At 36.4% G+C, this 27385-nt stretch overlaps 1 protein-coding gene and 1 long non-coding RNA gene across 4 annotated transcripts in view; one reads left to right on the top strand and one right to left on the bottom strand.

The window, feature by feature from the left end:
• Window positions 1-1831: 1831 nt before the first annotated feature.
• Window positions 1832-27385, bottom strand: part of LOC112668213 (tubulin beta chain-like) — a 28247-nt gene continuing 2693 nt past the window's right edge. Inside the window, exons 2-5 of one of the 3 annotated variants that reach the window (XM_025460411.3) lie at window positions 21367-21450; window positions 5924-6058; window positions 5694-5806; window positions 1832-5028 (exon numbers count right to left, since the gene is read on the bottom strand). In XM_025460411.3, coding sequence (XP_025316196.1) covers window positions 4359-5028; window positions 5694-5806; window positions 5924-5944 — 804 coding nt within the window. In that variant the 5' untranslated portion in view covers window positions 5945-6058; window positions 21367-21450 and the 3' untranslated portion in view covers window positions 1832-4358. Of the gene's footprint in view, window positions 5029-5693; window positions 5807-5923; window positions 6059-8629; window positions 8785-21366; window positions 21451-27385 lie in introns of those variants that run through there. The other 2 variants (XM_049106236.1, XM_049106237.1) reach the window with 2 other exon arrangements.
• Window positions 8917-11691, top strand: LOC112668214 (uncharacterized). Its single transcript, XR_004803613.2, has 3 exons — window positions 8917-9074; window positions 9698-9733; window positions 11552-11691. It is a non-coding gene; the product is annotated as an uncharacterized LOC112668214 (long non-coding RNA).

Raw genomic sequence — 27385 nt, 5'->3', positions numbered from 1 at the left:
AAAGAGCCTCATAAATCCATTATTGTATTTGACATGCAAATGCTACTAGGGACATCCTCCACTTGTATTTCTTAGTCCTGCCTTGTAAAATATGGAGTGAAAAATTTTTTTTAAAAGAAATGGATTTGCTTCCACTGAAAAAAATTTCCCATTTCAACCGTAATTTACAATTGGCCATATCTCTCTTTTCATTCATTCTGGTTACCAGGAATGGCATGCATATCCTAGTCAAATATATATCTTAGAGTCAAATATATTGCTTAATGCTAAAACATTTAAAAATAAATTTTACAATCTGTATTTTTCTATTTTCTAACTTGTACTTCTCTCCTTGTTATGTGTGGCTTCCTAGTTCAGTTTATCCTTTCTGTGCTCCAGAGTTTTATTGACAATTTACCACCCTTTTGGATGTTGTAGGTAAGCTACCTCAAATCTCTCATGGAATGAGACAGATAAAGTCTCATGTCCAGGGATGCAAAGAAACAAAGGACATGGTCTCTGATCTCGTGAAGCTCAGACATGGTTGGGAATGTAGCACACACACAGGAACAAATTAGTAATGAAACTGAGCACACTGTGAGTTCCAAACAGGTGGTATAGATTGAAAATAAAATACTATTTCAGATTTGAACAAAGTCTCGGGCAGTTGGAAAAAATAAGAAGAAACAGAAACTAAATTGGCCATCGAAGAAAGGATAGAACTTCCGTAAAAGTAGTATAGGAAGGGAGTAAGACTTTTAGGGAAGGCAAGGGTCCTGAACTGAGATTTGGAAATGGAAATCTGGTTTATCCAAATTACAATGGACAGAAAAACATGGCAGGATATTGTCAATTGCCTGCTCTAACATCCATGCTCCTGCTCCATCTCAATTGCTGAAAACAAATTTTTATACCAGAGCAACGATATATTCCAGATAAAAATGGTTTTCTGTCTCCTCTCTTGAAACCAGGTTTATCTAAGTAATAAGTTGTTGGCAATGACATGCAAGCAGAAGAGTTGTGTCAATGCATAGGACTTTAGGAAAGCTTCAAAGAGAGGCAGTATGCCTTTTCTACTGCCTGGAAGGCCATAGGACAGATGGAGTGTGAGTGAGGACTGTAGACTCTGAGGACAAAGCTCACACACAGGAATAGTGGAGCAGAGAGCAGCATGTAGCCTGGGTCTCCAAGGCCTTTCTGTAGCTGCCCAACAGCCCTAGACAGAGACCATCTCCAGATTCCTTCACATGAGAGACCAAAACCTGGTGAGTTTAAAGGGCTATTTTCCATGTTGCTCTGACTCACATCTAAAAGCAGTTCCTCCTGGATAAAACCATTTGGCTCAGGTAGAGAATTCTGAATTCTCTATTATGAATAATGGAAAACCGTGGATTAGATGATGTCCCATTGGACAGCACATTTTTTTATACCTACATGGAGAGATCACTGTGGTGTTCTCCATGTCTGCTAGCCATGTAGGTAAGAGTAGGGCACTTTTAATTTAAGTGACTTCTTGCACCATCTTGCCTAATGAACTAGATTGGACTATATCAACATTGATCTACTCTACTTTTTATGCCTTCCATTGTGAGAACGTCAAACACAGTGAGAGCCTTCAGTCATGCTTATGGGATTTAACTGTGTATCCTTGTTACTGTGTCATTTGTGGGGTACACCCCCTTTTTAAAATTAAATATAACTCATTCTTACTGTGGCTTGTAGCATTCCTCCTCTTCTGGCCTCCTGGACTCTTCCCCTTCATCTCTTTTACCCGTGCCCCCTCCACCCAGTCTTGGTGGTGGTATATTAAAAAAAGAAAGAATGAAAGCACGCAAAATGAGTCAGTTTGGGGTCAGTGGTAAAGGGGGTTTATGTTGCAAACACATGTTTTAATAACAGTTGGCTGTAGTCACCTCTTGATGTGTCTGGCACCGAAAATAAAGGGAAAAAATACTACTACTGAACACAAGTGACAAAGAATGGAAAAGAAAAACAAAAAGAAAAACCATGGGTTAGAGCTAATACCCAGCAAACAAATATAGGCTTTGATTTATTACTAAATGAAATAAATTTGATTGTATATGAACTTTCAAGCAAAAGTTTCTAAGCTGTTATTTTTAGTTAACACTTGCATGAACTAGTTTTCTGAGTGAAATTACATTTTATACCAGTTACAAATGTAGAAATATATACCTCGTCTGTGTTTACTGTTACTATAAAAACACTTGATGAAAGGAGAGAAGACACATTTAGAATGATTTTTAAATGTGTTCAGTTTGGGTGTCTGGGGAGCTGTGTCAATTAGGCAGCAGACTCTTGGTTTTGGCTCAGGTCATGATCTCAGGGTCCTGGGATCCAGCCTGTGTCAGGCTCCACCCTCAGCAGGGAGTCTGTTTCTCCCTCTCCTTCTGCCCACCTCCCTTACGCCCCATTCATGTTCTCTCTCTCTCTCAAATAAATAAAATCATTAAAAAAATAGTATTAAATCTTGAATTGAAAAATCTAAATAAAGGTAATTATATCATCCCGCTATACAAAAAGTTGTTTACGAAACATAAGCATTACAATTTGTAACATATAAGATACTGAAAACTCACAGGAAAATCTAGATTTTCTTTTAAACCAAGAATGTAAACTATATCTAGATAAATATTATTTTTCCCTTTTCCAATTTTGCAAGCTGAGATTTATAATTAGTGTCTTAAAACATTTTTTCTGGTCTCTGCATGCTTCAAACCTGTGAAAATTAAAGAATCACTTTATTAGGTTTAGAAACCCTATTAAAACAATTGTATTTACTGTGAAATGCTGGGAAGATGAGAAGATACATGTTTTTGAAATCTTCCAGTTTGGTGGTGTTTCATGTTTAAATGAATTAAAGATTTTATTTTTCAGAACTATTTGACCCTTAGTTTGAAAGACAAGTTTATCACATCCCAGGTTTCTTATGCAGGCACCACAAAAGTAAAAGGATAGTACTCCTGCTGTAAAATTCCTTTCCCTTCTGGAAAATTACCCTGGAGCATCAGGTCACCAGCTGGCAGAGATATCAAGCACAAAACTGTATTGGCTGCCAAGAAAATGAAATTTCTTAGTCATCCAATCAGATGATTCCAATTGGAACCAAACCAAATCTTTTGTGATAACCAGGTAAACCTCTCACTAATTTAATATTTTTTTTTTTTTTTTTTTTTTTTTTTTTTTTTTTATAGAGAGAGAGAACAAGAGAGAACATACACACAGCACGCAGGAGCACAAGCAGGGAGGGGAGGGGCAGAGGGCGAGGGAGAGACAGACTCTTAAGCAGGCTCTACATCCAGTGCAGAACCTGACCTAGGGCTAGATCTTACAACCCTGAGTTCATGAGCTGAGCCGAAATCAAGAGCTGGACATTTAACCAACTGAGCCACCCAGGCACCCCTCTAATTCCTAATTCTTGACTTCTCATGGTAACATTGCAGCAAATTGTTATGAAATGGCATCAGTGGGAGTGATTCAGAATATCACGTAGCTAAATTTGGTTATGGTAGAAAAGAATGTTTTGGCATTTAAAAGAGAATAACTAATTACTAATTAATTAATTAACAAAGCTAGACTCCTCTGGGGCTTTTAGCATGTCAAATTTATCCATTCTGAATTATGATTATGTAAGAAACAAACTGTATAAGGTTATGGTGGATTATCCATATATATTGCAAAGCAAGAATAAATGCTGAGTCAAATCTAGGGGCTCACAAAAAAGTACAAAACTTTGGTTGCTTGCCTGGTTGTGCAAAGGTCAAGCTCATAAAATATATTTACAAAGCAGTGTCGCTATTTAGAGAAAATGGAAAGCAAAGTCATAACTGGTAGATGGTCTTAGACTGCTAGGAAGGAACGATTTGGCACATTTACTATCAATCACTATAATCAGCTTCCCAGGTTCATAGACATTTCTGTTCAGACACAAACTTCAGAACTGAAACTGCTTAAAAGTATAAAGTTGAACAAAAATAAAAATGGCTGCACGAATGCTTTAGGGAAGCTCAATTTTAAAGCAACCTTTTCTCTCTCTTCCGCAAACCTCCCCTCCTCCCTTCTTAGCCTTCTGTTTTAGGAACCTGGTCCCACTCTAAAGAAATGAGGAAGGAGGCTGGCAGCACAGACTCAATTCCTGTCAAAACTGGCTAGCTCCTGAAAACCCCCAAAACTCCTTGCCCCCACCCCTCTCCTTTTTTTTTTTTTTGACACTATGAAAATGCTTTAATGGTGGCATCTGTACAGCATGACGTCCAGACAGGAAAAAGAGCGAGTGCACACAGAGACACGGCTATCAGAGAACAGGTTGTGAGCAAATAAAGAGTTCACACAGCTTCCATGCGCTTTACCAGGTGTCAGCTCTAGGCCACCTCCTCCTCCGCCTCCTCCTCGAACTCCGCCTCCTCCTCGGCCCTGGAGTCTTGGTACTGCTGGTACTCAGACACCAGGTCATTCATGTTGCTCTTGGCCTCTGTGAACTCCATCTCGTCCATGCCCTCACCCGTGTACCAGTGTAGGAAGGCCTTGAGCCGGAACATGGCCGTGAACTGCTCTGAGATGCACTTGAACAGCTCCTGGATGGCTGTGCTGTTGCCGATGAAGGTGGCGGACATCTTTAGCCCCCGGGCTGGGATGTCACAGACAGCTGTTTTCACGTTGTTGGGGATCCACTCGACGAAGTAGCTGCTGTTCTTGTTTTGGACGTTCAGCATCTGCTCGTCCACCTCCTTCATGGACATGCGGCCCCTGAATACTGCAGCCACAGTCAGGTAGCGGCCATGGTGGGGGTCACAGGCAGCCATCATGTTCTTAGCATCAAACATCTGCTGGGTGAGCTCGGGCACTGTCAGGGCCCGGTACTGCTGGATACCTCGGCTGGTTAGTGGGGCGAAGCCAGGCATGAAGAAGTGCAGGCAGGGGAAGGGGATCATATTGACAGCCAGCTTGCGCAGGTCAGCACTGAGCTGACCCAGTGGAATCTGGGCCAGCTTGCAGGTTTGAAGATCATAGGTTGTTGCAAACTCCTCCGCCCTGCAAGGCAATAAAGCTATTGCTCCTCTTGATCCCAAACTCTGTCTTCCTATTATATTTTGGTTCCAAAGCACAGAGGTTGGTTTTTGACAAATAAAGCTTTAAAGACATATTATCAAGATAAGGACCCACACTTGTCCAGTTCCATACTAGAATCATACCTTGAGGAACTAGAAAGGAATATTCAAAGTGTAATGCCCTCAATTCACCTCTTCTATCCTATATCATAGCATATAACATACATACAACACATAGCATATATTATTATACAAAACAATGTATATTTAGAATGCAAGATAAAGTCTTTCTTGTTCTTTCTCCCTCCGTTATTTCCTATCTGGCTTCCTTCTTTTCATTTTGATCTTGTGTTTAGAAGACGACCAGGAAGTTTCCTAGTTCCACATGAAATATAACTTCAAAATTTACATTATTAGAAGGTATAAGGGACAAAGTTGTGGCAGACATATCACTATAGGAAATGAATTGATATAAAACAGGAGAAATTTAACAAAAGGTTCTGACCAAGATTTGTTATGGTTCAATGAAGGGAAAATGTAGGAGTGGGATATAAAGGAAAGTTTGCGGATGGGAGGAATGAATGACTTGTCTGAAAAAAGTCAATGTTTATAAACTTTAAGAACGTCAACAGATAATCTGGAAGTTACCTTGAACCATCCTTATAATGCTGTTGCAGCTCACTCAAATTATTGTACTCGCAGTTCCATATTTTGTGTATCCTGCTTTGGCAGGGCTGACCCAACTTTCTCCTTCTTTCTTCCTTAAAGAGAATAACCAGAATAACAAGTCAGATTCTTACTATTATAAATAAAATTTGAACCATTAGGTTGTTTCAACAAAAAATTAGTCTTCTTGGGTGCCCGAATGGCTCAATTACATCTCCTTTTGCTCCCGTCATGGTCCCAGGGTCCTGGGATCGAGCCCTGGGTCAGGCTCCCTGCTCAAGGCAGCCTGTTTCTCCTTCTCCCTCTGCCATTCCCCCTTCTTGTGCTCTCTGGCTCTCTCTCTCCCTCTGTCAAATAAATAAATATATATATATTTTTTAAAGCCATAATTTTTTTAAATTAAAAAATTTTTTTAAATTAAAAATATTTTTAAAATCTTTTTTAAGAAACCATAAAAACTCATAATTTATAAAAGTCATAATAATTTTATAAATTATGAGTTTCTCATCCCCAGGAGTGGTTACACTAGAAATTCAGAAAGTAGATTGTAGATTGTACTAAGGCAGACAGCTACTATGTATGAGTCTTCAACGCTGTGCTTTTTATGTATGTATCACCAGTCAATATAAGAATCTCATCATTTCTTCATCATTCCTCTTTGCCACCAAGCTGTAGTCTCATTGCTAACCTGTTTATTACTTTTCTCCCCCTACATATTACCGTCCAGTCCTGATCACCCCCAACAAGCAGCAAGAGTAACCGCTATTCTATCCTTTAAAAATAATAGATTAGCTTTACCTTTTTTTTTTTTTTTTCAACGTGTAATTGGAATTACTCAATATGTACTCTCTTGTCTGGCTTTGGCCCAATGATATCTGTGAGATTCATTCATATTGTTTTGTGCAGTTGTAGATTACTCATTTCTAATTTCTACATAGGGTTTCACTGTATGAATGCCCAGAGCCAAGGGCAGACGTTCAACCGCTGAGCCCCCCAGGCATCCCATGAATGCATTTCTTTTTTTTTTTTTTTTTTTTTTTTTTCCATGAATGCATTTCTATTGCAAATACACCTAGGGGTAGCTTGCTGGGCCATGGATTATACATGTGTTCAATTTACCAAACACTATAAAATATTTTTCCAAAGTGCTCGTATTCACTTAATATTCTCCCCAGCAATGTCTGAGAATTCTAGTTGCTTCATATCTTTGCCAACATTTACTATTGTCAGTACTTGTCATTTTAACTGATATAATGGTTGTTTTATAGTCACAGTGACCTTTCAAAAAATGTAAATAAGATTACATCTCTCCCTTCCTAAACAGCCCTCCAATAGCTTCTAATTTCATCTAAAATAAAATCCAAACTTCTTAGATTTTATTTATTTACTCATGAGAGACACACACACACAGAGGCAGATACACAGGCAGAGGGAGAAGCAGGCTCCATGCAGGGAGCCTGATGTGGAACTCGATCCTGGGTCTCCAGGATCACACCCTGGGCTGAAGGCAGCGCTAAACCACTGAGTCACCTGGGCCACCCAATCCAAACTTCTTATAATGGCTTACGGACCTCTGCATTGTCTAGCCTAGCCTCTCTCTGACGTCATTTTATATCACAATCTTCCCTATTCTCTAGATTCTAGTTCCATGGTCTTTATTTCTATCTTTTGAAAACTACAAACCCTTTCTCACTTCAGAAATTTTATAGTAGGTTTTTTTAGATCTCAGATTATTCAGCTTATTGAGATTTTAATTCTAATATGATAATGCTTTTGTAAAAAGCTGATCATTTAGGTAGTAATAAGGAGACAAGACATGACTTGAAAGCTCACCTTGATTGGTATAAGTATCAAAGTTTAGAAACAGTGAGACTTAAAATCACTATTTTGTTTTCCCTCTGGATTTGGGTTAGGCTTTGCTTTTGGCAAAAAATCACTGAAAGCGTATTGCCCAAGCAAGGAGGAGAGAAAACTCTCTTCAATAGCCTTTTGGAGTTGACTCAAGTCCAATTTCTGATCTGCAGAAATTTCTTTTCCAATCAGACTGAGGAGGAAGAGTGCCTTTTTCTTTGTGGAAGATGCATAGTTTGAGCACTAACAGTTTAAATACTGTACATCGTGATTTATTGAGAAATGAGAAGCACATTTATCATTTTTGGAAATCCTTTCTCTTCAGCGTGGCTTTTATGAATCATTCTTGTCACACACTATGAAGAAACAATTGCTGTTTCACTTTCACTATTTGTTTTGTCGGCGTTATAACATTTTAGATGATTATATATTTGTTGATAGGAAAAGACTGACATATCTGGTACTTTTCACTTCTTATAACAGTCCTGATTTTACATGGATTCAGGACAATTATGACTGCAATATTATTTCTTATGCCAGAGTATAATAATTAATGATGATTATAAAAGTTTTGACTTTTGTTATTTTGTGTTATTAAGAATTGGTAAAGAGTTAAATAGAAAAATAGAGTGGCAGTCCATGTAAATATCAAAGAAACAAATTTGAAAAGATCCATATATTCTTTTTGAGGTAATAATTAATAAATAAAATTTTAATTTTATTTATTTATTCATGAGAGACACACAGAGAGGCAGAGACATATGCAGAGGGAGAAGCAGGCTCTCTACGGGGAGCCCGATGCAGGACTCGATCCCAGGGCCCTGGGATCATGACCTGAGCCAAAGGCTCAGGTTCAACCACTAAGCCTCTCAGGTGCCTCAAGGCAGTAAATATTAACAAAATTTAAATCATAAAACAATAATAGATATTAGATTATATCATAATTCTATTATTTGTAGATTCATTTGGTGTATTTGTTTCATTAAAAAAATAGTTGCCATACTGTTTCATGTTTCTTTGAAAATTCTTCACATCTGGTGAGAATAGATTAACAGAAAGATACCCACCTTGTCCCTTCGAAATTTATGAGGAAGAAAAATCCTACAAAATTATATAAACACCTATGACAAATGATTTTCAAGTCAAACATAAAAAGGAACATAAAAATATAATGAAGAGTGTTACAGAAAAATAAGGTATCCAGAGCACATTTTGTACTCACTAATCAAACTTCAAAACACAGATTTGATAACACCAATTCTAAAAAGAAAAGCTTCTAACGTTTCGTGCCTATGGCAGTTAAGAATTTTCAATAGAATCTTGTTGAAGTGATTTCTACAGACTGCCAGCCATTTTCAGTACTTGATAATGAGGGCTTTTTAAGATTAGCGTAAGCTATGGATGTTGGTATAAAATTCTCCCTGGGAAATAGGCTGCTAGAAAACTGTTTCCAGAATTATATTCTTCAATGTATACAGGAGTTTAGACACATTATTAAGTGGACCAGTTAAAGTAAGAATTTATGTCTAGTGCCTGCAGAACAATCTAGAAATGATAGTGCTGAGAGAAATGATTATTCTCAGGCAATAATAAAAAAACTTAAAAAGGCAGTTACTAGAATTTTTAATAATCTGAAGTAATATATGTTTTTGATAAAATTTTGTTTATTCTTTTTTTTTTTTTAATTTTGTTTATTCTTATATACCAGATGTTCTTTCCATGATGGTGATATTTGGCTTTGAGTGAATACTAATTCTAGTGCTCAGCTCAGTGAAAATGTGTATTTACTGCATCACTAGTATTTATTTATTCATTAGTATACGCGTGTACTAACAGTCCTAGCATTTTAAATATAAGGCCAACTATATTAAGTACTTAGTAAATTAAGTATATTACAAAATGAACAGAAAAAAATGGAAATTGGAAAAGGCTGAAATAAGATGATATAAACAATACTTTAAAATGTCAGCTCGCTAATTATCATGACTTCCTAAAATCATTAGATAATATTTTAAGAAGTAAAATTAGGGCAATGCATTCATCATAAGTGAAAGTTAATGTAAATCCATTTTATAAATAGTCTTTATAATCTTAAATTTTTCAAAGGCCTAATTAGATTGCCATTGTCTTTCTAGCTGTGAAAACGAAGAGTACTTCCTGATGGAAGAAGTGTAAGCTTCCTCTATTTCCTGTTGTATGTTTGTGCTTGGCATTATTATTACACTGCCTTTAATCTTTAATTTATTTACAGGAATATTTTTAAGCCACTTGTGCATCTTCTGAGGATAAATTTAGTTAAAACTATATAGAATAATCTACAAATCAATTTAACTACTTGCAAGCGAACTGTGAGGAACCACAACATCCTGGCTGCTTGAGGCTCTTTTCGTCTCAACACCCGACAGCCAGATTATCTTTTAGACCTCAGCCTAGAACATTGCCATGTTTTTTCTGGCTGGTCTTTGGCAGGAAACTTTAATACAGTTTAAATTGATATTTCTTTCCAAAAGTTCCTCTTAGCGTCATGTGTGTAGCTACCATCTCAAATAATTTTCATGCAGTCAGCTCTGATTTTCTTTTATTTTTATTCGTATTTTATTTAAACTATAAAGAAATAACAACTTTATAGTTTGGAAAGGATTTTGGAGCTAATGTATGTCAATCCTCCTATTTTTATTGTTAATTTCTTTCCAATAAGTTAACTTTTTCCCCACCGTCAACTTAACCATTCTTTTGTCTTCCAGTTGTACACTGCCTTATTTTTAAGTCAAAACAATGCTATAGTCAAAGAATATAACTTTAAACGATTCCTGATAACTAATAATGATGTATCAGACATTTTTCTCAGAATATATTTTGACAAAAATTTTCTCAGTGCAAAGTATATGCATTCTCAATACATGTTCTTAAATGGTGAAGAAAGGGTTAAATGATTTTTAAGACAATTTTTTCCACTGTACTGTAACACAGAAGACATGATTTTAAAGAACTGGATAATTTGCATGAAAAAAGTTCATTTACATGTATCAGAATTTACTAGTTATGCCAAGTGTCATCCCCATGAATTAGAAATAATTTTGTTTTTTGCAGTTCTTGAAATTTTGATCCTATTATCTTACTTCTACTATCAAACACTCCAAACTTCCTGACAAAAGCATTCACCACCAATACCTTTGAATGATGTAATGAACTCAGGTAGCATGGCAATTTGTTTTCTGTGAATTTTTAAGAGAAGCTTCACAGAAAGCTTCTTTTGGAAAGGTTCTGTTTATTATCTGGAGTACCTTATGTCAACCAAGAGCTCTAAAGTTAGGGGAATGATTACTGTGAGCGCTACTGAAATTAAATTTGCCCTATGAGTCATTGCCCAGTTGTGATGTCAGGTAACAGATTATGTTTGTTCACATCTCTTCATTTTACACGAGTGTTATGAGCCACATAGCATTGACAAAGCTTTAAAGATTTAATATTTCAAGGGTTTCTCTGTTTATATTTTTGAAAAGATATCTTGAAATCTTAACAGGGTATTTATGAGATTATGCACACTTTTTGGAAGGAATTTAATTCAGGTTTTATGATGAATTATGGCTAATGGGATACTGACTTTATTTTGCCAAATTATATTCTGAAACCAGCTTTTTCTGCAAAGTGGCACACAGGAGAAAAGTCTAAGGTAGCTATCCAACATTAAAGATGATGCCTTGGAAAGTAATAATAAATAACAACTCAATAAAAATAATAAGGATAGTATTATTAAAATTTTTGAGGTCTTCATTATATGTGGGACATTGTACAGAGTGAGACCCATGCATTGTTTCATTTGTAGAACTCTGAGTTAGGAAGCGATATTATCTCTATTTTACAGATGAAAATTCTGAAGCTCTAGAAAAGTTAACTTGCCAAAGTTCACATGAGTGTAAGTGATAGAATAGGAATTCAAATCTAGGTCTGCTTAATTCTTGAGCCCACGCTCTTACCCACCTCACTAGATACATCATCCATGGAGATGTTCAAGCCTAGTTCAGAAGATGGGTTGGCAAGAATATGCAAGAAAGACTTCCAAAATCAGCTGGATGGTTGAACCAAGTGAATTAAAACTTTCAAACCCCGAGAATCTGTGATTCTATGTTTATATCAGTAAGAAATGTATTTTTATGTACCTTTAGACTTTAGAAGGAGAATCGTGACTAGGGTTTCATCAAAGATGGATTTAAAATCAGTTTTAATTTAAGACACTAAAAAGGAATATGAAATAGTTTAGAAAATTTGGTTCCAAAACAAATGTTCTCTTCATATTGTGGGTTAAATTTAGTCAGAGAAAATGGTGCAACTTCTTTGAGAGATGCCTTGCTTCGGGCCCTTGTATCTCATCTAAATATTGAAATACCTCCTCCACAGATCTCCCTGCTTGAGACTCATCTCAATATGCCATTTGTCCCAGTTATTGTCCGTCACTATATAAAGCCCTAGGTTTCTTGGCAACTTCATCATCAACAACATCCTGATTATCTTTGACCTTCTGAATGGTCCCTCTACCTTCTTGCTCTTGTGGAACTGGCCTCTCCCACGAGGTCATTCCTTCCGTGCACCGTTCTCAGGTGGTGGCTGCTTTTTATTCTATAGCTTTTTTATAGCCAGACCTGAAGGTGGGGGCGGACATTCTCTTGTCCCTCACTGCTGCTTTCAGATAATTCGTTTTCTATCCTCTCTAAAACCTTGAATTCCCCGCCAAATTTCCCACGACTTCTCCTTATTGCTGTAATCAACTCACTCAGGGGACACCCTCAACTCCTGTTTCTGTATGATTTTAGCTCCTGGCTCACCATCACTTTCTCTAACATCATGCTATTACTGGTAAAGATGAAGCGTTCGATAATTGGCCTCCAATTTTTCAGACTTTCTCTTCCACCGTGATCTATCCTCCATTCTATGTCAGTCACCTACAGCCATTGTCAAAAGACTCTTCTTCCTCTTACCCTGCTCTGTAATTTCTTTCCCCTTCCATACCACCTCCAGCTGCAACTGTGTTATCACTCTATAATAGAGTGATAGATAGATATTTATCACTCTATAATAGACTGTATAATTTATAATTTATTATGTTTGCTGTAAATTGTTTGTTTCCCCCAGATAGGGTGCAAATTCCTCAAAATCAGAGATCTGGTTTATTTACTGATTATAGGACATGTTGGTTAGTTACTTTTCCAATCTGTTTCATTCTTCCCTGGGCACCCAGGTGTCCTATATTTCCCAGATACCCTTACTGTTTGGTGCATCCTTGTGACTTCTTTCAGGCCAATGGAAGGTGCATGCTGTGATGTGCACCATTTTGAGGCCTGGTCTCAATGTTCTCTTTTTTCCCCCCTTCTGCTATATGGACACAAAAGACTCAACCATTGACTGATGCTCTGTAGGATAATGGAACCACAAGATAGAAACAACCTGGGCTCCTGAATCACCTCCTGATGGCTGCCCACCAAACATACTCATTAATCTCTTATCTGATACAGAAGTAAAATTCTGTTGGGTTAAGCCTTGAAAATTGTTATTGCAGTTAGCCCATCCTAAATCATATAAAGTTGTATCCTGAGCCCTTGGACTGCGGCTGAAACATGATAATTGCTTCTTAACAGATATGTTTTTCCTTTTCTCTTCAATATGATGGAATAAAAGACTTCAAAATCACCAGTACCTGCTTAACCAGTATTTCAGAACTAGTAATAGATTAAGGCTAATAGAGAATATGGCCTGTCTTGAATTTCCCTGAATTCTTATCATCTATGCCAGAAAAGTAGTTGCTCAGAGCCTAATTTCTCTGGAGAACAGGGTCCTATTCTAGCTATAACAATAGAATAGAAAGGCTAATGAAATACTCTGTGAATTGATCTATTTCAGATTAAGACCGCAAATTAGTTTGTTATTTAACTTCATGATGTTTAAAACTTCTGTATAGAACTCAGAAAATTTTTGCTGGCCTGGGAACAGACAAACTGAATTGGATATTTATCATTCTCTTATTTCTTTATTTATAGTAAGAGTTCTATAATAGGCGGGACAGAGGTAAAGCCCTTATTTTAATATTTATTATTAACTTGAATATTTGAGGTCAGAAATACACTTTTTGTCTAGGAATCCTCAAGATTTACCAAGATTTATCAAAAATGTTTATTTTTCAGCTCAGTGGTTGAGCAACTACCTTTGGCTCAGGTCATGATCTGGGGTCCAGGGATCGAGTCCCACATCGGACTCCGCATGGAGCCTGCTTCTCCCTCTGCCTATGTCTCTGCCTCTCTCTGTGTGTTTCTCATGAATAAATAAGATCTTTAAAAATGTTTATTTTTCTTCATAGATGGATTTAAAAAATCTAATGACTTTGACTATGAATGTACAAATAATAAATTTCCCTGGAAAAGCTAAGTAAGATATAAAGATGATACCTAAATTCAGAATAATCAGGCTTTCTGCTTGGTTTCATGTGTATATCAGTTTTCCTTAACCAAATGTTCTATTTGCACAAATGAAATTATGTAACACAGACAGCACAAAATACTTAATGATTCTGTATATAAGTAGCATGAATACACATACAAATATGACAAGAAACACTATCTTATTTAAAGAACCCTAATAATTTGGTGAAGGAAGGAAAATAATATATGCTAGGAACACTGCTGTTGCTGCCCTTTCCTGTATTATATGTCTATTTAGATTGGAACAGAATTCTTCAGTTTTGCCCTTACCTACAGTGAATGATTGGTAGCAATAATATAATGTAGAGTGAAAAAGGCATTTGTTTTTCTATTTAAACAATTTGATCACATTTAGAGACATTTGCCAGAGATCTGCAAATCATATTTTGATTTCCTAATTCACTCTTTTCTTCTGCCACATGCTATACATTCTATGTATAATGTAATACCATGTTGTGATTATATTACCAGTGTAACATGGTATTGTAATTATATTACCATTAATTCCTGATTTATGTGTAACACATGACTTTTCAATGCCCTGTGTTCTTTCAGAATTAATTAGTTTTGTGTCTCTTTGCATTATTAGTAATATGTGTAACTTTAAAGAGGCAAAATCTGGGCAGCCCGGGTAGCTCAGAGGTTTAGTGCCGCCTTCAGCCCAGGGCCTGATCCTGGAGACTTGGGATCGATCCCACGTCGGGCTCCCTGCGTGGAGCCTGCTTCTCCCTCTGCCTGTGTCTCTGCCTCTCTCTGTCTGTCTCTCTCTTTGTCTTTGTGTCTCTCATGAATAAATAAAATCTTTAAAAAAAAATAAAGAGGCAAAATCTGAGTTAATAGAAACATAGTTCTGGCTTGCAAATTAAAGTTGAAGATTGTCCTATGAAAAGCTTCAATAAGAATTGATTGTGTTTGATGTTTGTTACATTTTTTTTAAAGATTTTTTTTGAAAAGGCTATTCAAATATACTTCTAACACTTTTTGAAATACTTTTTCCATAAGGATAGCTTTTTCAATGTATTCTGAAACCTTGATGATTTAAAGAGTCAATGCTTCTATAATCCAAAGTTTTACTATATTTGAGAACTTCAAAGTAGTTTATAAATATTAATTTTTATAATGTAATCTAGTATACAGGTATCCTCACTTCATGTATATGTTGTATAAACTGGGTTTAAAATCTTAAACACATTCTCTGTTTCCTATTAGCCTTGTAAATAGTGATTTCAGGAAATGTTTAGTTGGCTATCCGTATGGAACCTTCTTCCAGGAGTGGTCTGCAAACATTTAGAGAATATGTACTGGTCAGTTTTTCCATCGTAGAGTTGCTGTTTGACCTTAACGTGACCTGAGGGAACCCAGAACCACAAATGAAATCTGGTTCCAAATGGGGAAAATATATTAGTGTTGCATGATCAAGGGTCTAACCCTACCACAGATGGAAGTTTAGTCACTGGGAGAAAGAACATCATCCACACAGGAAGGTGGAAATCCTTAATTTCAGGGAAACATTCTAGCATGACTTATTAAAAAAAAAAAAAAATTCCTCAAGTCCAAGAAGCAGCATCTGCCTCCTTGGTTGGTATGTGTGTTTGAATCAACTCCCAAGTGTATCTTTGACCTCAGCAGTTTATTGAGAGCAGTTGGCAGGCACAGATTTGGGCCCACATTCCCCTAATCTGCCTTCCAAATTCCTTCTTGCATTTTGCTTAGTTGTATCCTGTGTATTTCCACTTGGCATTTCAGCATTTGTCACCAATCCTATTTTAAAAAATCAAGCTTGTCGTTGTTTTGGCTCAGGTGGTTTAAAAACAAAAGTTAAAGGGCGAAGAACTATTCAGGAGGTCTTGGCAAAGAAGGCAATGCCAGCTATTTCCTGTTAATAAGAGTTGAATGTGGAATATAGGTTTCTTCAGCTCTGGTCTTGACTTCTGTCCACGACTCTTCTTCTGGTGTCTCAGCAAATATACATCAATTGATTCAAGATGAGAATCAAAGCCAATTCTTTTTCCAAATTTCAGCGAAGTTCTTTGGGAAAAACATGAAGCTGGGAAAGGAGATGTTTTTGTAAACTTGTGATGGTAATGAAATGGTATAGCAGCCTGATCCTCAGAGAAGTTTTGGCAAGTGTTTTAGGGCAAGCCATTCCCATTTCTACATCCCTCTCTTAATTCCTACTTCCCTGACTCTCAGAGAGTGCTGCAATAAGCGTTGTTAACTTTCTTGAAGATCCCTCTTCTTCAGAACTTACTTGTCTGATGCACTCACCACTCAGAGAACTAGAACTCATTAGTTGGTTAACTATGTCATGTGAAGGTGTTGAAGAATAACTAACAAATACATTAGCTTTTAAATGTAAGTAAGTGTCCTCTAAATGCCTTTATTCCAATCATAGAAATTTCTGGTTTTGTGATAGGACATTTCTTAGGGTTTTTTTGGGTCAGAGTGTTCCTTCTAGTAGTCGCCAAAGTGCATCACCTAGGCAAGAGCTTAATCTACTTACATGCAAATGAATGTAGGCTTTTTGTCCCCCTGGATGTTTCTCTATGTACATGTACCATGCAATCTGAGGAGTATGCCAAATGCCTGTAGGGACTATGCATTTTAACTAGCATTTGGTGGGTGCTATTGGTTAAGTAGGCCTGATTGATAAAAAAGAGTTTATGTGAAAAAAATTCTGATGTTCTGGATTAGTTCTTGCCTGGAATCCTTTCATTAAGCAGATGTCCTATGCTTATCATTAAAGGCAGGAAGGCAAAAGATCTAGGGTTAAATCACATCAACCTCAGTCGGTTTCCTGTGGCTTTGCTTGCTTTTCTCCCTTTTTTTTTTTTTAGAAGAGAGATTCATTTTAGGAGATGAAATCCTACTAGGCAGATATGAACAGCAAGAAGGTGATAGATTCAATTCCAGGGTATGCTGGAATTATAAAACGGGAGCTCTACAGTGGGATGGAAACCCAGCACTCAGGAAGTACAAATGCCTCTGTATTTTGTAAATGCAATAACTGACCAGGGCTGTCTATAAGGACGTTTTTGTTAAATTCTAATTTATATCTATTTGCACCTAATAACCACTGGTAATACAATTTCAATTTACTTTTTGTTCTTGTTGTTGTTTTTGGTTTACAATGTGAGTTCATCTACAGAAGCGGCCCTGGGGGCAGTTCGTTGGAGTCAGTTACCTGGTTAAGATAGAATCACAAAAATGATTTAAAAATAACCATATTGGTGAAATTTCAGCCTGGGGGTAAAAACACGAAATGGATTAAATTTTCAATACTTTTACTACTCCTTCAGTAGCAGTTCTTTGAAGTTACCCATCTTTCCTGCTCAGTGGTGGGCTTCCTTAATAACCTATCAGTTAAATTACGTAGTATTTCATCATTTATAGTTTAAAAAAAAAAGTATCATTTTGGTTACTGACACTCCTTTCTTCTCCACACTTGTTCCTGTGGCATTGGTTTCGCAAGAGGGGAAGGAACAAGATTTTTCCTGCTTCTTCTCTATACCCTAGCTGGATCAGGCATTTTGCTTATCAGGTGCTTAGTCACTTTCAGATAAGAGAGAATTACTAGTTCTTGCTTTAGTAGCAAGGGGAGACAGTTTGGATAATACTTTCTTGTTGGGAGGATGGAGCCAGAGGACCAATTCAAATGATTTTCCTCAGCCACAGGAAGGATGAGGGGAAGAATGGTTGCTCTCTATGGAGTCTGTGGTGCTCTAAAATGTCACTCCTGATTTGCTTCCAGTCCTTCTCTTAAATCTCTCTATGGTACAAGTCATCAAACCAATTTGGCTCTGTTACTCACTAATTACTTTATGTAAACACACAAACAACTGGCACAGACAGGTCTTGGAATAAATACAACCAACTCCTGGTTGTATTGGAGTGCGGGTAGAGAAGTGTAGACCCCTGGCCGGAGGACCGCCAGCTGTGAACTTTCACTGTGACATGGACATCAGTATGTTTTATGAAGGAATGGAGAGTTGTTATGGAACTGACAAGTCTATTATTGGGGTTAACTTTCACTGTAAACTATGATATTTGAACCATAAAGCAATTTTATGAACCCAAGGTTGAAAGACCTGACCCAGACTTTCCAGATAATTAGTCACACTTAGGACATGAAATCAGGTCTTCTGATTTTATTTATGGGGCTCTTCCCACTGTATACTCTTTGTATCCATCAGGGTTCAGTCAGGAAAATTGAAACTATTCAACATATCAAGGGGAATAGATATATTAGAAAGAACTAGCTACAATAGTCATGGAAGAACACTGACAGCGTAGAAGGAAGAGTGAACACCGCTCGGAAGATACCGACTGCAGGGAGCTGCTACCATTCCTGGGGCTCAGTGTTATCACCGGAGCCCATGAGGTGAGGGCTGGCACCACGGTAAGAGGTGTTGGCATAGATCGTGACGACAGAGGTTGGGGTTTTCTGGCAACAGGAAGAAATATCTGGCTTCTTCCTTCATCCTGTGCCCTTGTTTCCCCCCAAGAAAACTTATATATACTTTACAATTGGAAGTTTGTACCCTTTCGTACATTCTTGTACCTGTGCCTTTCTTCCCTTTTCCAATTCTTACTTTTGGGGAATAGATATGAAGTAATCCCAACAGTATTACTTAGGGAAATATGTAGCTATGGACTAGGGAACAACATGCCATGTCTAATAACTTAGCTCAAAAAGGAGCATATTTGAAGGATAAAAAGAAGCAATCTCCCAGTAAGATGGGTACTTAATTATTATAAAAATAATAAACATTACATTTTTCACAATAGCCAAGACATGGAAACAGCCTAAGTCTCAATGGATGAATGGGTAATGTGGTGTGGGTGTGTGTGTATGAAGGGATAATGTGGTGTCTGTATATATATAAATCTATATATATATGGTGACTGTGTATGGGTGGATAACGTGGTGTATGTGTGCGTATATATAAATATACATGGACTATTATTCAACCATAAAAGGAAGAAAATTCCTCCATTTGTGACAATATGGATGGACCTTGAGGATATTATGCTAAGTGAGATAAGTCAAACAGGAAGATAAATATAGTATGGGATCACTTACATATGGAATCTAAAAAAGCTCAACTCCTAGAAAGAGAAACTAGAGTAGTGGTTGACAGGGGCTGGGGAATGAGGGAAATGAGATGTTTGCCAAAGGGTACAAACTTTCAAGTGTAAAATATATATGAATTCTGGGGAGAAAACAAATATTACACAAATAGCAAATGATAAAATTAAACATGGCCATTTTATCACTTATTCCTATCTTCATCATACCTTTTACTATCGTTACATCCCTTTCTCATTCCCCATCACAGGAAAAGAAGAAAGGTAAAGAATAATTGGAAAGATGAGAAGAGTGGGTGGGGGTTGTCAGGGAAACAAAATGTGGAGAGAATCAAAAGAATCAATAACTGCAATTATAAATCAAGACGTTGAGACAATATTATGTATTCAGAATGTTAATGGACATTCTCCTCATTTAAGTAAAGCGAAGGAGGAGAAGGATTAGGAAGGTGAATAGGGAAGATTACACCAAACAAATCCTCCCCCTACTGCATTATTTTCCCTTAGGCTCATTTTGATTTCTTGCCACCAGAGCAGGTGCTACAGATGTTTAATCCTCTGAGTTGGTGGTATGTCCCCAATCTCATATTTTTATGATTATTTTTAACTTCTTTCTTATGATTTAAGTGTATTTAGACTCAAGGGTTTACATGTAGATAGCAGAAGGAAGCATAAACAGAAAAAGGAAGCATCTATTTTCCTACAGAAGAGAATTTTTTAAAAAAGAAAAAAAAAAGAAGAGAATACTTAAAACTTGCCCACAGACAGGGGAGAGATACCAGACAACTGTGTTGTGCTTCAATTCTCTTTCTCTCGGGCATGCACTTTTTTTTTTTTTTTTTCACCTAGCACCTGTCCGGGCTAGTCTAATTGCTGCTCTGAGTAATTAGCTGTGCCTTAATTTTGTCAATGTCTGTCCATCACCTAGCCCTGGTCTCTAATTGTGGTCAGATAATTGTTTGTCACCTCTTACCTCCCTTTGAAAAAGTTTATACATTGATAGTCCTGTAACTTGAAAGAGGTCACTGATTTTTTAGAGAGTTCTTTTTTGTTTTCTGCTTGTCACGGTTAAAAGAAATTCATTGAGAATCACAGAAACCACCATGTAAGTGATTTATATCAAAGGCACCCAACATCATGACAGGATCCAGGATGTGCTGGGAGACTGGCAGGTGGGGAAGGGAAGACAGAGAGGAGTAGTTGGCAAGACCCGTGTGTATCATTTTCTTAGTTTAGAAGCACATATGGTGCTTCATAATGCTCTGCTCAATTGCTATATACTTTTAGTCTACATCCTATTAAAAATAAGCTCTATTAAGAAGACTATTTCAGAGAAGTCATGAATCTCATACTATAATTCACGGAATTTTTCAGGAGGAGCATTTAAGTTTAATATAGACTAACCCTGAAAGATAAATTGAGACATCCAAACTTTTTTAATGAAAAAATAAACTTATTTCTAAAAGATGTTTCCACTCTTTAAAAATTACTAATGGAACATTACAAATTCATGACTGAAGTAAAATTTTAATGTGAACAGTAGAAAATAAAAGAAAATATAGCAAATGCCTCCCTAACCTCGCCCAACCCCCCCAAAGCCACCCATCATCCATAATAAGTCATGTCCTCCTCCTTTTGTAGCTTCATGTATGCAGGTCTAAGTCCTAATTCTAAACCCTGAGGAGGAACTACCCAAAAGAAATCACAAGCCCCGACCTTCAGAATCTTGTCATCTGAATTATATGGTGAGATAGAAGAGCAAGTTGTAATGACTTACTATAGTGTTTATTGATATATTAGGAACTAATCTTACAGTTAGACTAGTGTGCTATTGGGAATTAATCATACCAATCTGTAAGTTCTATTTAGGTTCAGGATGATTTTTGGAAAATGTAAATAAATAAAGGGGTCTAGAATTTTTTCTATAATTGCATGAATATATCAATATCTGAGCTATTTATACACTCAACGTTTCATATTATAGTTTTGTCACAAAGTATGATTGAAGTGGTCTTCAATACTGACACTGTCAGTGTTAAGGGGCCACCCTGTCTGCTGATAGCTATACCTCCCTAATGCCCACGGCTTCCTGGATTTTCAGTTTAAAAGAAACAGAGCGGCTTTTTACTTAAGAGAAGCAGACTCACTCAGAGCACACTCACAAAAACAGACTCCTACCAAGGGCAAAGGGAAAAAGAGATATGGGAGCAATGCATATCAGTGATAATCCTCACAAATGTACTCACCCTCTGATTTCTTTTATCATTGCCCCGTAAGTTCTGGCTTTTGGATCTGGAGACATATGCTTATTTCCATTAACATGATTTCCCCTGAAAGATAAATATATGACTTTGGCAGAGAATTCAAAACAAATGTGAAAATTGAGAAACATCCAAGTTATTATCTTGACAATTGGCTTTTATACACTAGTTAGACATCTTCAAGAAACAAAGATTTATCATCCATTGACGTAAATCCATGGTGTGGAAATTCTAAAGATGGGCCATGAAACCAAGAGATTTCTATTCCCAAAATAGGTATTAGTATTTTATCGCCTAGTAGAATGATAGAACATGCTATATAGGATAAAAGTATTAAAATCTTACATTCTAAAAATCCAAATAATAAAATAATTAATCGAGACAACATTTAGAATATATCAGACGTATATGTAATTTAGTTCACCCTGTTTGAGCAAAATAACAAAATGAAACTGACAAATCAAATATTCTAATTAATTGATAGTAACAATATCACATTATCTTAGTGGTCTTTTAATGAGGTCATCACTATAAGCAAACAAGTTACAAAATTTGAAAAAACTGGCATATAACAAATAAACTATATTTAGTTTTACCTTTCTGACTCCAGAGTTATATTAGTGTCATTATTTGGACCATAAATTAGTTCCATCTAGCAACTAACTAGCATGGCTCTCAGTAAACCTGTATTAAAGAATAAGTAAGTGCAAACACATACTAATATGATTCTGGTTGACGGAGTAAATGGCCAACATTACATAATATATGTAACATTTACATTGACCTTAAAAAAGCTTAATCTATACAGAATGTTATTTTCATACATTGCCAATGCTTTTTTTTTTTTTTTTTTCAAATTCCAAATTTACCCAGTAAATCTACTTGGTTCGGAAAGTTTGGCATTTTCCTTAGTGTTATACACATAGATACATCTGTCAAATAAAAGACCAAAAGGTTAAAAAAAAAAAAAAAAAAGACCAAAAGGTATCCATATTTTGGTTAAATTGAGCATAGTTTTAAAAAGAATAGCAGAATATATGTTAACATAATTTGAAATATTCAAGGTTGGGTTTTTAACTTAAATAACATACTTCTCCTGAAGCCACACATAGGCTTAGATGTTATAAAATGATAAAGGAATTTGGAAAGGCATGCTTGATTTAAAAATGATCTAATAAAAGCAACATATTTTATTTATTCATTTATTTTTTAAAAGATTTTATTTATTCATGAGAGACACAGAGAGAGGCAGAGACACAAGCAGAGGGAGAAGCAGGCTCCCTGTGGGGAGCCCGATGTGGGACTTGATCCCAGAACCCTGAGATCACACCCTGGGCCAAAGGCATAAGCTCAACTGCTGAGCCACCCAGGTGCCCCCAAAGCAATATATTTTATAACTACATGAAATTATTAAAGTAATTTAGGATATTTCTGGCAAATGTTTCTAAATTCCTGACATAAAACTGTCAAATTGATTTTAATTTTTTTTGTGTTTTGGACTTGCAATTGATAGGTTTATTAGTGGGAGAAGGAATTTTAATATCTAGGCACAGCCTTAAGCCAGTGATTTCCTGCTCTTAGTCACATAAAGCTTCATTTCCAATCGTTGATTTGGGATTCTAAAACCAAATTAATATTTCCTTTTCTAACATGTGAAGGTAATTAAATCAGAAGCAGATTCGCCTATCAATATTAGTCATGACTAAGTAACAAAACACTGCAATTTTCTTCTGTGTTCATTGCATTAATACTCCATTATCAGTTAAATTAATTAAATATGTGCAAATGTATATCTAATGGTGAACCTGGAATAGTTTTAAAAATAATTTAGATGTGTAATAGTTTTTCATAAACATTATTAAAGTTGAACCTCCCAAGAACAGTCTATTTAGGCTGGTAGGGCAGCTTTTGTTACACTCCTTCAATAGTGTAATGATAGCTCCCCTTTATCAAATGTGTCTTTCAACCAAGGATCCTGGTGACTAAGTTACATGCGTTCATTATCTCTCTGAAACTTCATGACAACCCAGTGAAGTAAGTTCTATGATTAGTGATACTTTATGGCTGAAGAATCTAGAAATATTGGTTTCCCCAAGGTCACTGAGTTGGTAAGTGGTGAGGCTGGGAATGGATCCAGGCTTATCTTTACCTCTTTTGTCTTCTTATGTTCAGATGAAGAAACTGAAATAGAAAAAGCTCATGTTTAAGATCACTAGCAAGGAGCAGAGCCAGAAGCTGAACCAGTTACCATGAATACAAATCTAGCACTTGTTCTACTCTACCACCATGCTCTGCCTATTTTTTGTAGTCTTTATAAAACTAATTTGTCCTTTTAAATCATGTGAGGATAGGGGTGCCTGGGTGGCTCAGTCGATTAAGTGTCTGCCTTCCGCCCATGTCATGCCCCTAGGGTCCTGGGATCAAGCCCTGCATCAGACTCCCTGCTCAGTGGGGAGTCACCTTCTCCCTCTACCCGGACCCCTTTTCATGCTCTCTCTCAAATAAATAAGTAAAATCTTTTAAAATCAATCAATCATGTGAGGTTAGCAATGGCTTTCAGTAGGTCTAAATGACAGGTTTATATATTTTGAACTGTATTTCTCCCCTTAGATATAAATAGATCTTATTTCTGCAATTTCTATTACAGTCAATTGGCCTTTCTTGCCTTCCTTCTTCTTTTTATTAATTAGATGATTACTATAATTATATTAGGGGTTTTGGGTAATGGTAACAAGGAAAACAGTTGGGCTTTCTTGCATAAACTAATCATAAATATGTAATTAGGTAATGAATATTAAGTATTTTATACAGCTTATGGGAGGAAAGAGGTCTTGTGCATGTATATTAACACAGTACTGCAAGTATGTAGTCATGTATTTTTTGTTGATGTGAATTAAGAACACAAGTGTATATATATATATATATACATATATATATGCACATTCATTGTACGTTTTGCAATGACTTAAATGGATAAAGAATCAATCCTATACTTTGACAAAAATCTGCGCACATGTGAAAAAATGTAAATCTGTATATTACATTTCATTATTTTTGAATATGAAGAACATGACCTCTTTAAGAATATATATTTTTAATTTTAAAAATACAGAGAATGTGGTTTCACCCAGAGACTCTTTTTTTTAAAAGAAATTATTTATTATACAGCAGTGTGGCCAATTTAATTTGGCAAGGTTTTGAAGTAAGAGAAATTAGTCCTTTGGGAAATAACCTTCCTTCTCTGAGGTTATTTCATCTCCTTCTTCATGTACCAAAGCCCTCATGCTCTCTTCTCTTTGGCTTTTTAAGAAATGATTTGATGTAATTTACGTCTTTGTGGACCTTTGGGTCAATGTCTTACTTTTCCAAGAGTTATTTGCATGTTATTTTTTTTTAAATTTATTTATTTGAGAGAGAGAGAGAGAGAGAAAGACCCAACATGGGGTGGGGCAGGGGGAGAGGCAGACTCCCCCTTGAGCAGGGAACCCAATGCAGGGCCCAATCCGAGGACCCTGGAATCATGACCTGAGCTGAAGGCAGACGCTTAAATGACTGAGCCACCAGGCACCCCTGATGTTAATATTTTAAAGTAATGCCACAATAAAATCTTTCTTCTGAACATAGCTTTAGGGATTATCTAGAACATGGGGTGACATATTTGGAGGGAGGGAAATTACTTCTTGAATAAAGCTAGGGGACTTTCTACTCCACCTCTACATAAAACTGATGATGAAACCAACAGATCATTTGATAGATATTTTCACATGTGTTTATTAAAAATGCATGTCAGGGGGATCCCTGGGTGGCGCAGTGGTTTGGCACCTGCCTTTGGCCCAGGGCGTGATCCTGGAGACCCGGGATAGAGTCCCACATCGGGCTCCCGGTGCATGGAGCCTGCTTCTCCCTCTGCCTGTGTCTCTGCCTCTCTCTCTCTCTCTGTATCATAAATAAAAATTTAAAAAAAATAAAAAAATAAAAAATAAAAATAAAAATGCATGTCAGTGTCATTAAGTGTCCATTGCATTGTAACTATAGTTAGGCTATTGATGTTACACTATATGATAAACTTGGCACTTTAGGTCAATGTGATCAATGTGTTCATAATGTGCTCAGTAATGGAGTAACAAAATGTCTTTATTTTTCTTAACAAATAATCAAATATTCTCATAGATAGCTTGATCTTAAGTGGAAAAAGTATTTGTTTTTATTTTATTGCTTTAAAAGTTAGCAGAATTATGCTAAAAAAATGTTTCTTTTGGAGTAGAAACGCTCAGAACTTTGGTGCAAAACTCTTGGAGTGCTCCCCTAAGCTCATTGCTCCAGGGACTCAAAATAAAAGTAATAGAAGTATATTGTTTGACCTAGCAGTTTGCAGAAGGAGAGAGAAAATCTTGAAAGCTCCTAAATATTTGTGATGGCTCTGGAGACTCTTCTGCTTCTATTGTTATGGGATGTAACATATGTTACATATGTAACATAACATAGATTTTAAATTTGATCCAGATAACTCAGTAATTCACCATGAGTAAAATCAATCCCTTTTGTGGGACCTATCTTTGTTCAGTGATCTTGCTAATGAGATCCTATAAAAATGGTGCAGATACTCTGGCCATTCCTAATACTATAGATTGATTTCAACATTACCTTAGGTATAGGATTAAAGTAGAGATGACTGGAGACATGAATGTTGGGTTTATCCATGACTCACTACTACTGCAGGCTTAAATCTTAGCTTATATAATGTTAATGTTTGATTTTACTGAATTACTTTTTACTACTTAAAAGTAGTTTTATAAAATTCAATCCCACATAAACTTTATTCAACCAGATTTAACAAACTTTGTAAGTAGTACAGGAGTACTAGACCTAAAATATTGTCAGAGGTATTTAGATTGTAAAATTTCTTTTCACACTTACAGAAATTTTTCTCTTTATCTGGATAACTATTGGATTAATTCTGAATTAAAAGCAAAACACCCTGGGGCCCCTGAGTGGCTCAGTCAGTTGAGTGTCCAACTCTTGATTTCAGCTCAAGTCATGATTTCAAGACTCGTGTGATTGAGCATCTTGTCAGGTTCTGTGTTCAGTAGAGAGACTACTTGAGATTCTCTCTCCCTCTGCCTCTGCCCTCCCCCTACACTTGCTCATACATGCCTTCTTTCTCTATAAAATAAATAAATCTTAAAAAAATAAAATTAGAGCAAAACACTTCAAAGGAGCCAAATCTGAAGATATTCTCCTTACACTGCGTGAAGCAAGTAAGAATAGAGATGGAGTTTAAAAAGAAGTGAAAAATATTGGGAAAGAAAAAAAATTTTAATTTTCTAAATTAACAATTCATAAACAAACTGCATGCCAATATCTTTTCCTACGTTTTATGTCTTAGTCTTTATGATATCTATAGAAGATATGATTGTTTTCACATTTATTTAACAAATATTGGTGGAATACTTATTTTATTCCAAGCACTATTCGAGGTGCTGTGGATATATCAGTAAAGCAAGAGCGACATGGCCCCTGTTCTCACAGGGCTTACATATGAGACACACACACACACAGGGTGATATGATTGGAAGTGTCACTGGAATTAGACTGGTATTTTTGATTGGATGGACAGACCAAGTATCCTGGCAGCAACATACATTGAGGATATGAAGAGAAGGTGCTGAAGGAGGATACGAATCTCAAAGGTCCTAAGTCAGGAAAGACTTCTGTATGTTTAAGGAATAGAAAAAAGTGCAATATGGCTGGAGCAAAATCAGTGAGAAAGAATATCAGGGGAAAAACTAACCCAGAGGGTGATTTTAATATATAAATCAGAGCCCATCACTCTTACTCAAAATGCTCTAAGAGCTTCTCATTACACATAGAATAAAACCCCCAAACTTGTAAGGGGCATCCAGGTTTTTACACAGATATGACTCCTGCCATCTATCTACACACATGTCCTCTAGTTTACATCCCACTGGCAGCACACCTCCTTGCTGACTGGTCAGTATGCTAA

This window comes from Canis lupus, chromosome 36, assembly GCF_003254725.2.
Source record: "Canis lupus dingo isolate Sandy chromosome 36, ASM325472v2, whole genome shotgun sequence".
Taxonomy (NCBI): domain Eukaryota; kingdom Metazoa; phylum Chordata; class Mammalia; order Carnivora; family Canidae; genus Canis; species Canis lupus.
The sequence above is the reverse complement of the archived record's forward strand: the minus strand, read 5'-3'. Positions and strand labels throughout refer to the sequence as shown.